This window comes from Mycteria americana, chromosome 8 (genome assembly GCF_035582795.1).
Source record: "Mycteria americana isolate JAX WOST 10 ecotype Jacksonville Zoo and Gardens chromosome 8, USCA_MyAme_1.0, whole genome shotgun sequence".
Classification (NCBI taxonomy): domain Eukaryota; kingdom Metazoa; phylum Chordata; class Aves; order Ciconiiformes; family Ciconiidae; genus Mycteria; species Mycteria americana.
Window position 1 is genome coordinate 30,325,045 of NC_134372.1, and position 11,879 is coordinate 30,336,923.

The 11,879-nt window shown below is 43.1% G+C and overlaps 1 protein-coding gene across 1 annotated transcript in view; it reads right to left on the bottom strand.

The window, feature by feature from the left end:
* The window catches only part of LPCAT2 (lysophosphatidylcholine acyltransferase 2), a 37,153-nt gene extending 26,348 nt beyond the window's left edge, over window positions 1–10,805 (bottom strand). The window contains exons 1-4 of the mRNA XM_075510588.1: window positions 10,577–10,805; window positions 4,189–4,328; window positions 2,885–3,102; window positions 1,433–1,545 (exon numbers count right to left, since the gene is read on the bottom strand). Of these exons, the coding sequence (XP_075366703.1) occupies window positions 1,433–1,545; window positions 2,885–3,102; window positions 4,189–4,328; window positions 10,577–10,684 (579 nt within the window). The 5' untranslated portion in view covers window positions 10,685–10,805. The remainder of the gene's footprint in view (window positions 1–1,432; window positions 1,546–2,884; window positions 3,103–4,188; window positions 4,329–10,576) is intronic.
* Window positions 10,806–11,879: the final 1,074 nt, after the last annotated feature.

Genomic DNA, 11,879 nt, shown 5'->3' on the forward strand with positions numbered 1-11,879 from the left:
AAAGTAGCCTAAACACTAACTGAAAAGCTTTTTTAAGGTGCTTGCTAAGTAAAAAAGATGCATGAAATGTCTAAATAATGCCATTTCAAAAAAAGTGGCAAGTGTTGGTCTTCCCTCAGAATGAGAAACAGTTACACTTGAATGTTCTCTGTTTCTAGAGATTATTCACAGAGCAGAGCAGTGCATTCAGGTCTAGCTGCCATAGGGATACCTGCTACCCAAGTCTGTATTTTCACTAGCCTCTTTTAATTTTCCTCAAGAGCCATTCATTGGAACAAAAGTGAAGGAAAAGGTAACTCTTCTCAATCATTTAGGAGGTAGCCAACTATGACTAAACAGATCTTGTGACTTTAGCTACTTAACCAGACACTTCTTTGAGTTTTTAATTTTTTATTTTAAGCAAATTAACCCTTAAGAAAACAAGTTAAGAACTAATTCAAAACACAAAGCATGAATTTACACACAAATCCACACAGGATATCTTTGAAGAAAGGTCTTATATCACCGACTGTATTTGTCCAGCAGCGTGGCAATGAAACTGTATTTGTAGTATCTGAAGGCAACAACAGACCACAGTCAATGCAACAGAAGAAAGCAGAGAGGCACTGCCAAATGAGATGTTAGTAGGTTCACAACTGTTCCTGATTTTCCTTCTTGCAAAGGATGCAATTTCCATCCCAGCTCTCTGCCTGTTGTAAGAGCAGCAGAGTTGCTGCCTCAACATTTTTCTCCCTCCAGAGCAATCCCTGCTCCACTAGCTCTTCAGCATGGAAAGCCATACAAGGCCTAGGACCGCAACAGTAGCTTGCTGCTGAGGAATGACCATGGGAAACAGTGTGGAGAATCAGTAACTATTGCTTCCATGTTAAAATCTTACCACAATTCAGACCAATCTAAAAGTCTTGTTTTTACTGCATTATTAACCTAAAGATTGAACTGAGTTTCACCTCAGCTATTCTTCACATGTGAAATTGATGTTTTAAGCTTAAGTACTGTTCATGCTGGAGCCTGGACAGCCCGGGTTACTCATCTCATCTACTGCTCATCCCCAAACTGTTGTGAGTACAGCTCTGCAATAGCTTCTCACACATGAGCTAGCTTGAGAATACTGATTCACATATACCAATCCAAGTCATCTGCTACACTGAAGACAGCATGTTAAGACTTAAACAGGGAAAAGAGAAGGCCACGAGCATCTGCATTTTGGAACAGCAATTGGTACTGGCTGGATTTTAACTGACCCATTTGCCATGACAAAACTTTTTGGGCACCAGCCTCTCGTCTTCCTTTCCTACAACAGTCATAAATCTGAGAGCTGACTTAATCTCCGTACATCAACAGAATCCTGTTCAGCTGGGCACTTGTGATATTATGATGCACAATGAATATGCAATATGAATACATGACAGAATAGTATTAGTGTATTTATTACCTGTGGCCACTGGCCTCTTGATAATGCCCGCTTAGTTATCTCGGTGACTGTATTCTTTCGTGAATCGGGGTCTTGACGAGAAACTGATACAGGCTGAAGGGAACTTAAAATTGCTGTGAAAGAGATAAAAAATTTTTTTTGTCTTATGCTAGTGCTTAGAAAGCACATGGGTTCAAGGCTCCCTTGTAGCAAAAAACTTGTTATTCTTATACTAGGAGACAGACTCTGCACAAACAGCTTTCAGACTAAATAGATAAGAGTAGTATTATTGTTCTCATTCTGCAAAATGGGAAGTAAGACACAGAAGATGTATCTATACTGCCAGCTGAGGAGCTTTACAGTAGGTATAAACATGCCAAAATCACCCAAACGCATTCTGCTAATATTGTTATCTTTTCACTGAGCATTTCCACACAATTCTAAGCAAAAGACCTGATCGGGTCTCTGCTCGTAAGCCACACTCAGGCCTCACTCATTCACACTGCAATCAACAAGTAGTTTGAGCCTATGCTGAAGAAGATGACCCTCTTCACTTACAAAGCATACACAGCTCGTGTGTAAATTACAGACACCCTCCACCGCCACCCCACCCCCCACTTTGTCAGAAGTCTACATCAGAATGTGTGGACCTATTGAGATGTGATGAGAAACTTGAGGAGGAATTATGTTCTGTGTCTCTCGCTCCTGTGCTTTTAAGAGAAGGTCAATGTATTATCAGTTAGTTTATTTCCTACAAAGACACTTTGCTGTGTTGCCTGCTGAGTTTAGTTTTGGGTTACTGTTGGCTTATTCTTTTAAGAATACACTACAGCCAGCAGAAAGTCTACAGCTGATTCTAGTAATAATGCAAATGGGAATTCTTTTTGTGCCAAAAGGAGGAGAAAATAATAGAAGCATGAGTCATCTGATCTCCATTCTTTGCATTGCCTTTTTGAGTAACTTCTCTTTTCTTCTTTCCCAGTTTCACTCCCATTAAAAAAAATCCCTAACAGTGTCTGCAAGTTTAAACTTATAAATATAGTATTTTCCAGATTGCTGTAGTTTGGGTCTGTTTTGAAATAACCTTCACTAATCTGTGTTCTACATTTGTGGGCCACACTGTTAAAAGACAGCAGTCAAACAGATTTCTCAGGCTACCTACTGGGATAATTTTAAGAGAAATCCTCTAGCCTGAGCAGTTACGAAACATGCTTTCAGTATAAAGCAAATTTAAAGTGGTATTATATTTCATATCTGAAAAGAAACAGCGTACTTTTAGACATTTTGACCAATTCAGAAAGGTAACTTGTCCGAGGGGTTTCACTGGAAATAATCTGTCAGTATCTTTGGAACCTAAGGATTTTAAAAAGTCTGCCCCTAAATCACTTTCAGAGATCAGATTTTTTGCCTTGTCAAATTGCTGACTTCTTATTTTATTTTATGCTGACATTCTATTTTTTTGTAAATACTTACTGCCAAATACCGGAGTTGACAGGTTCTCTGCTCTAGACACTATTGATGGCATTCCAGTTAGGGCAGAAATAATGGCATCAAAAAAGCTTGAATGAGGAGCTGCAACAAAGATTGGGGCTTCCAGTAGACTTGCTATTTTCCCTTTTACTTTAACTTGGAAACCCATTACGAAGAACAAGGTACGAGTTAGGCTTGAGAGGGTTGTCTGGATCATCCTCCTTGTAAAGAGAAACACAAAAATACCATCCATCTTACAGTTAGTATTTCTTTTGTACTTTAAAACAGAAGCCCATGAAAGATTTCCTAGTTCTCACCAGCACTGGGGCCAGGCACAGGGTAGCAATACTACTCAATGAGAGAGTGTAGGGCTAAAGGGGAAGAAGTAGAAGTAGGGAAGGGAACATCACCTTTTCATGCTAAAAACAAGATTATAAATTTAAAGATAAGGCAATGTACAGCACCTCACTAAACCCTCCTCCCAGGTACGCTATTTCTCTTGCCATATCTTATAGCACTGTAGCATAACACTATTGCAAGGGGGGATGGGTAATTAGCAGATTCAGTGTCCTTTTTCTAAGAACTTATTTAGCTCTGATACTGTTCTTTTACTATCGGTTTTAACAAGTAAGATTAAACGACAATGTTCCCTTACTGGAACATGTTCCCTCAACAGGGGACATGTTCCCTTCACAAGACTCTCCGTAATCTCTCAGTCTTGTTAGAATTCACTTCCTGTGTCTCCTCCTCCTGCATGCAGCTTCAGTGCATCGCAACTAGAAGGGAACTTCGTTACTCTGAGGTCAGAAGCTGAGCAACTGAAACCCAGAACCCACAGAGGCAGCTGTAAAGTCCTCCTTCAAGGGCAACATAGCTAAGAGAGGAGCTGTCAAAGCTAATTTTGTCATAAATTATAGCATAGCAGGAATGACAAAGGCTACACAGAAACTCAGCCTACGTGATATTACCAAATACTTTTCTTAATGAGTTTCTTTTCTCAAATATTCCTATTGGTATTATTACTAAAATAAGTCCTGTCTTACAAATAGTCTATAAAGATTTTTATATAGATTTGTTTTAGCCTCAAGACAGTTGAAAATCTACCTATTTAGAAAGCTGCACTATTGTTGTAAAACACACTCATCAAAAAGTTGCTTCACCTAAATGGGTAAAACTAAGATTTCACTGAGGACTCCTCTTTAATCAAAAGGAAGAAAGGAGAGGGGAAAAAAAAACTTTAGACCCTGGCTTTGTATTAAAAAAAAAAAAAAGGCACATAGTTTTCACAAATACTGGTCACTTTTTACCTTCTCCATCCTTTAAGCGGCACAGATCCTTTTCCATGGTGACGGAAAGTTGCAATTGATGCAAACAGCCATGCTAGCAGTAAAATGAATGCAATGCATATGGCACGGAGGGGTAGCAAAATAATCCCCTGAAGAACAGTCTAGAAAAAAAGAGGGGAAAAATCTTAAGAAATGGTATCAACAGGAATGACACTGATACCTGTGTAGTTACATTATATGGACTTTAAAATACTAACATTACTCCTGTGTGATTTAGTAAGGAAAGCATTAATGATTCCAGTGTTCATATGGGGAAGGAAGTCAGTCATTCACAGCATTTCATTTTCACTTTTGGGTTCCCATTTCAGGTGGAACCAGAACATCTGAGTATTTGAGTTTTTGGCTTGGATGTTGTTAGACAGAGACGGTAAACAGAGTTTGCTGTCTTTAGTTTATACTTAGACTTGGTCTGCAGCGTACAACCAGCTCAGATGAGTCTGCCCAGCTGATAGCTATCTGCACTACAGAGCCTTCTGTAGCTATCTGCCTGTCTAGAAGCCAAGTGGGATTGTTAAGATGACTAAAATGTACTCTTGCCCTTTCAAAATGAGAAATCTTGTGTTGAGTCACACTATTGCTGCAAGTGATCCTCACTGCCACTGCTTGGAGTAGGGCACACACAACACAATTTCATTTCCCCCAGTTGGGACTTAGGTAAAATGGAGTTTTCAGTAAAACTGAACCTGTGGTTTAAGGCAAAGGTTCAGACTTCACAGTGCTGTGGAAGCTGCTGTAGCAGCTCTTGGCTCATTGCTTTTGGAAGTGGTTTGCTCACTGCCCGCAGTAAACATACAGCAGAACCCTTCTGATTATGAAGATTAACTGGTTGCCTCCTGTGCTAGGACCTCCTTGAATTTTTCAGAATAAATTGAGAAAGCTTAGTTCCCTTTCCTCCCCACAATCAGGAAACTGTTATAAGATCGCTTTAACTTGAAGCAAAAGAAACTATTGAGAGAGTTCTGCTACGGTCACAGACAGCCGAGCTAGGTAGCAAAACTGGTATAAAACAGATCCAAGCCAACACTGCGGTTCACTGCTTCTTCAGTTCTTCATATGCATTTGTAAAAGGAGTGGGGTGAAGGAGAAACACTAACATGTGCTGGTTGCAAATAATCCTCAAATATCACCTCCAGCCCTCCCTAAGGAATTTTTAGCTTGCATTTTTTCGTGCACAGCTCCAGGAAACATGTATTGGCACAAGGCTGTTAACAGGCAGCTGTGGTACTGGGCAGGGCAGGAAGAAATTCTTAATTAATTTACCCCAGTAAATTAGGTTAGAAACTATATCCTGAAGGTTGGCCTTTATGGCGCAACACAACAATACGCAGATTGAGCAAGCTCAGGTCTGGGAGGCAGGTGAACTGTGTTAGCATGCGGAAGTCATAGCCCTAGCATTCCTGGTAAGCTAGTAAACCGTTCAACTCCTTTTGGCACCTAATCCAGCTCAGCTACTGCTCACAGATGAGGATCAGCTCTGTGCGCATACATATGCATAAAATAATACACACCCAAGCAGAATTTTAATAGTGAATATTTTTTTTCTTTGGGCTGTTTTTAAAAGTCCCTTAAAACTTAGTATGAGAGTGCATCAGTGGTCAGACTGACAGCTCCATCCATTCAGAAGTATGGTAGAAGTTACTGAAGGAGAATTATGCTTGTGCTTGTTAGCTTACTATTTTTTTATGCCTTTTTTTTTTTTTTTAAGAAAATGGACAGCTGAACAACAGTGTTCCTCTCTCAAATCAGCCTTTCTAGTCAGCTGTTTAGCAATGACTATTTACTGTACAGGAAAAGCAAGGCTTTTCATAATAAGAAAGTTTTACAAAATAGTTTGCAACTTATATACTTGAACTATGATTATTAAGCAACACAATGGATTTTAATTTATCTCTTTTCTTCAAAAAGGAACAAATGTTTGTAGTACATTTGGAATATAAGCATCTTTGAGCATTATTCATCCAATTCTTTAATATAGTAGGTTAGTTCTAATTGTCCTTTCATCAACACAGTCCTTTACCTCCCCACCAAATTCCTTCCATCTTCACATAATGTCCTTTTACTGTCCTCTTATCAATATTCAGGAGAGACTCTGGCCTCTGGCTCTAAACCCTGCGATAGTGACAAGGATTAAAAGGAGTTTTGGGCCTTCAGGATGCAGTTCTGTGTTACAAAAGGCACGGTGACAACAGACCAAACATCATAGTGGATACACAGTGTAAATTAGGATAAGGATGAGAAGCAGGTACGTGGTGTTGCTCTTTATGTTCTGTAAGTACTGCCACATAACATGTCTCCAGGAGAGATCTGAACATTCAGGTATGACTATTTCCTTCTTGAAGCATACAATTTTTTTTATATAAAAGTTGTATATAACAAGCAATGGAATTTTAACCATAACTTCATGGACAACAGGAAAAGGACTGCTCTGGATCACAGAAATGGATTCAGTAGCTGGGTATGAGAGGTTTGGCCCTGGAGATCTATTGCTCCCACTCTCTTTGGTGCCAGTTGTGGCGAATCTGAAAATATCAGGTAGCAAGTTAAACCAACCAAGACTCCTTGCCTGTCTCCCAAAATGAGATGTGTCTTTTTTTCTCCATACGTGTCCTCTTGTACTATGATCTATAGTCCCAGTTCAACATTTCAGCTGCATTCAGTTATGCAGAATGGGCAGCATAAGCATAAATCGGTGTGTTTTGACTTAAAATAACTTTTTTCTTTATGAAAAAAAAGAAGAATATTTATGCACTGACCTACAATGAAAAATAAAAGAGGCAATAGCAAAAGCAAAACAATCCTTTCCTCAAAACTTTAATAAATTCATTAATCTATTTTAGGCAGAGGCACAGGTGGTACTGATTTGCTGATGCAAGCTATTGGCTTTCTAGGTCACTGTGTAATGAGGCAGAGTTGATTTCTGCTCCATCAGCTGCAGAGTAGGGTAAGAAAAGGACAGAAAAGAGAAAGGTCAAGGTAGGCTAGAAAAGTATAGGAGAAAAATATACAGAAAAAAATACAGGTTCAAAGTTTAGTAACTACTAAGTAGGATCAGAGCCACTCCAGCTTCTGTATACAGTAATCACAAAGACAGAATTATTCTGAGTCATCCAAAGAACCTTTTCCCACATTTGGAATCACCCGTGTACTTTCTATTTAAGGTATCGGCGACAACTGCATAGCCTGTCACTGCAGCTGTTGCAGACACCTGCAGTAGTCTTTGCTGTCCAGTTCACACTCCCATAGCTGACTGACCCTTAAGCAATACATGGGATTACACTGTCACTGACGTCAAGAACCAGGAAAGGGGAAAAGCAGGTCTATCAGAAAGCCACAGAATCCAGTTTGAAACTTCAGCTGCTGACAAGTTATCTAGGAAGCAGCAGAAGAGCAGGCTGGGGACCAGAATGAAGCCCAACTCCAACTGAACTCCCCTGACATCTGCAACTGTGAGCAGATGGACTATCTCCCAAAGCAGTACCCGCACAGCAAGACAGGGTCTGCCATGAGCATCCACAGTATATCACAGCTCTCTGCCAGGCAGTCTAGCTGCTTACTTCCATGCACAGGATTAAAAATAATCTTGCTTTTAGCATGCTGGTTGTGCCATTACATAGTTCACTGTTCCATAAATCCACTGAGCATCTCTTCTGAATAAAGGAAAATCTAGTCATGACTTAACTAGTATTTGTGCTTTGCAGTGCAGTTCAGAAGTTAAGAGGGCAAGTGAGCCAATCACGATGAACAGAACTAAAACTAAAAAATGAAAAAATCCCAAAAATGAATTGCAGCCAGCTTCAGTCAGAAGATGGAAAACAGAAGTATTTGAACAACTGTTTTAAACTCTTGTTTGGCACATGCAGATGTTTAGCACAGCACAACTGATCCTTGTTTTGCACATTGTAAAGAAAGACAAAAATCTCATTGGCTGATAAACTATTAGCAATATAAGGATTGGCAAAAAATTGTAAAATCTTCTCACTCCACTTTTCAGTCTGGCTACAGCCTATCTTTATATTTGAAGCTGAATTAAATGCAAACAGCTAGCCTGTCTCACTTTCAAGCTCCATTCATCAGGGGACAGCAGCCTTTACATTCAAGGCATTCACCAACATATGAAAATCCAGCTTTGGGCTCCCAGAGAGGGTTTTGAAATTGTATCTGTTTTTATCAGTGTATGTTAAAGGAATAGTATAGAATAGGGGGAATATACAAAACAATCCTTTAACATGCAAGAGTGGAGATATACTACACTTGATTTAAATGGGAAAAGAAGGGACACTTCCCTTTTTTGAAGTTTATAGTAACACTCTCTGGTAAGGCTCTGATTCCTAGCTGGTCCCATACACAGTCCTGGGCAAGAGAGGAGCAGACATTTACAGGATAAAGCAGACAGTAGGAAATATCCTAGTCTCTATGACTATAGGGGAAAAAGAACAGAAGGGAGCAACACACAATACAAAAAGGATGTCTCTCTTGTGTCTTTCTGCTTTAAAATCCTGTGACTACTGCAATTTTGCTTCAAAGTTCACTAGCACCAGGCCCTGACCCAGCCGGGTGCTTTTCTTTCCAGGTGCATTGTGGAGTTATGTATGGAGTATGTCTTGCTTTAAGACATACCATGTTTTTCATCACTTCCTCCTGAAGGAAAAAAATAGGATATATTTATTATAGCTAAAATGGTAATTGTAGCTTAAAACTGCAAGCTTTTGAAAGTAGTCTGTGCATCCTCTACGAAGAACAGCCAGCACAGAAAGCTGTCCCTTTCTGGAACCTCATTAAGAAACTGGAATCTTTACCTTGGGGTTCATGCCTACAGCTATGGATTCAGATGCACTTGAAATGTGTTTCAGGCTGCTAGTAAAACATAGGGGATAAAAGGATTTGAAATTATTTTCCAGGTTTCTCAGATTTCCTCCACCCAGCTACCTTCAGGGCAAACATTATTTATAACTTCAGGAAGAGCTATATGAAACATAAAATATTGAGTTGCACATCAGCCTCAGATATTTATAACAATCAGCAGAAAATACTGTAAGTTCACCTACACACTGACATCCTCATTGTCCTCACTGAGACGTCAGTTCACATTTGGTTCATCAGCTCAATTTTTAAAGAGGATGTTTTTAAAAATCAAAGCCCAGAAATACTGTTTGCTTTCTTAATTGTAAAAGTACCCTGTAAGTCTTGTGTGCGCTTGTACACAAGCTGTACTGGGACAGCATTCAGCTCAGAAGCCTAATTCAGTTCAGCCAGTGACACCAGTCAGTAACCCAGTGGAATTGGGGATACCTCTTTTGTTGTCCACACTGCAGTTACAGAACCAAGAGATTAACTCCCTCCCCTCCACCCCAGGCTTAAAATCAGCCTAAAGTGAGTTAAGCGTCTGAAACAGGATTACTGTAAAAAGTTGTTTTCTATTTTAGCTTGTCATATCAGAGAGAAGTTATCATCATCTTCACTCTACAGCTGAGGCATCTGACACAATGGATAGATGGATAGTATTTCATTCTTGTGATTCAAACAAGGATGCAAACTGGAGTCAAACAGGACTCCTGTTTTCTCTAGGAGTAATGTGTTATCTGGAATGATCGTGCAAATCTTTTCAAAAGCTTGTTGCAAATCTTGTGTTAGAAGTTTAAGTTTGAAGTCGATAAGCCTGTGTGTGTGTGTAGAGCAAGCATGTAGTTTATGGACTCTGAGGAGCGATGGCTTGAAGAACTTAATTTCAAAAAACAGTGACTTTTTTTATGCTGAACACTTTTTGCATCTTTGCTTTGATCATTTACATAACCTATTCGTTTTCTGCTCTCTATGCCGTACTTGGGAAGGAAGTATTCTTACTAGATGCCTTTTCCTGGAAAAGATAAGAGCTGTAGATGTTTAATTGTCCGGTTTGCTACTGTCCCTTCACTGCTCGGCACTGGGGCGTAACCGCGGTGCTGGGGCGGGACCGGGCTGCAGGGTAGGGCCCAGCAGCACCCATGCTCCTGTCAGACAGGAAAGCGCTTTCGGCGGAGCAAGAGGCAGTTTTAAACAGTATTTATTCACACAGCCGTATTCTCCTATCGGAAGGAGGTCTTTTTAAAACGACCACTGACCGTCACACCGCATTGGTGAGAATCCCTTGGTTCAGAGCGGCCAAAGTAACGCTGGTTCAGACAAGTTGGCAGAAAACCGCGCCCGGCGCAGCACAGCCAGCGCTGGGGGTGACAGCCTCCCCCACCGCTCTGCCGGCTGGGTTCCCGTCCGCACTGATGCGCATCCCAACACCGGGCAGCCCTAGCCCGGCCCCAGCCCGCCAGGCAGGGCGCGCCCCGGCGCCCTCTCACGCCCGCGCCGCCAGCCTTACCCGCAGCTTGTCCCTGGTGCTCAGGCGCCCCGGGTAGACGAAGGGGTTGGGGATGGTGGGCGGGCAGAAGGACTGCTGCCTGGGCAGCGGCAGCACCCGCTGCGCCATGCTCCCGCCGGTGCCGCCGCCGCCGCTCTCCCCCACCCCGAGCGATTACGCATGAGCCGCCGGAGTGGGCCGCGGCACCTCTGCTCTGCTCTGCCCTGCTCTGCCCTGCTCGGCTCGGCTCGGCTCGGCTCGGCTCGGCTCGGCTCGGCTCGGCTCGGCTCGGCTCGGCTCGGCTCGGCTCGGCTCGGCCCGGCCCGGCCCGGCCCGGCCCAGCCCGCCTCACCTCAGCCGACCCTGCCCACCTCGGGAAGCCCCGCCTCGGGGCAGGTCCCCTCAGAGCAGATGAGGGCGGGGCAGGCTGCCCTTGGCTGCGCTCGGCTGCAGGCGGCGCCGCACCGGCCCCGCCGCGTGTTTCCTGAGGAGACGGTGCTGAGGCGGGAGCTGCCAGGCCGAAACCCGAGGGAGGCGCTGGGGGTTCCTGCCCGCTGCGATGGCCAGGCAGCCTCGGGAGCCCTGCCCGCCCGTTCCTCCCCCTCCGCGGCTGCTCCGCGCTGAGCATAGTCATGGGCACCTCTTATAAACACTACAACGCCGGTCGATGTGATCCTTGCTGTCTTATATCCCAGTTGCGTTGTTTATAAGCACTGACTACTCAGGATCAATGCGGACTGTTACCTGAGAGAGAAAAGAGGCAAATGCGGTCACGGCATACAACTGAAGTTGTTTCTAGGAGGAGGATGCGTTTCCACTGCTGCAGAAGGCTGATACAGAGATTCTGGTCTTGAGGAGGTGAGGTCTAGAGATCCGCTACAGCCTTTCTTTACATGCTGGATTCACATGGGATCTCTTCCCACACGTCTGCCCTATAGGCATGCGGCACGAGCTGCCTCTGCAGGGACAGCCGCTGCCCGAGGGCTGCCTCAGGTGGGCAGGCCACAGGCCAAGCGCGTGGGCCAGTTCAGGCTGGAGTGATGTAAAACGCACTGTTCTCCAGCACCTTCTGTGAGTCATGCACCTTCAAACGCGAATGCCACTGCTTTTGGTTTCAACCCAAAAGGAAGTTTCAGCCTGACCATATTTAGGAAACATGCTTCTCACGGTAATCTGCTACAACGGTGGGGGTGAGCCACCAGTCTGTGTCTGCACAGGGAGCGCTGGTCTAAGACCGCTGGCTCCTGGCCTCTTACATGACATTGGTTCAGACGCTTTGTTTTGTTATGGTGCTTTTCCCTTTCTCATATCTGTCCTTCACACG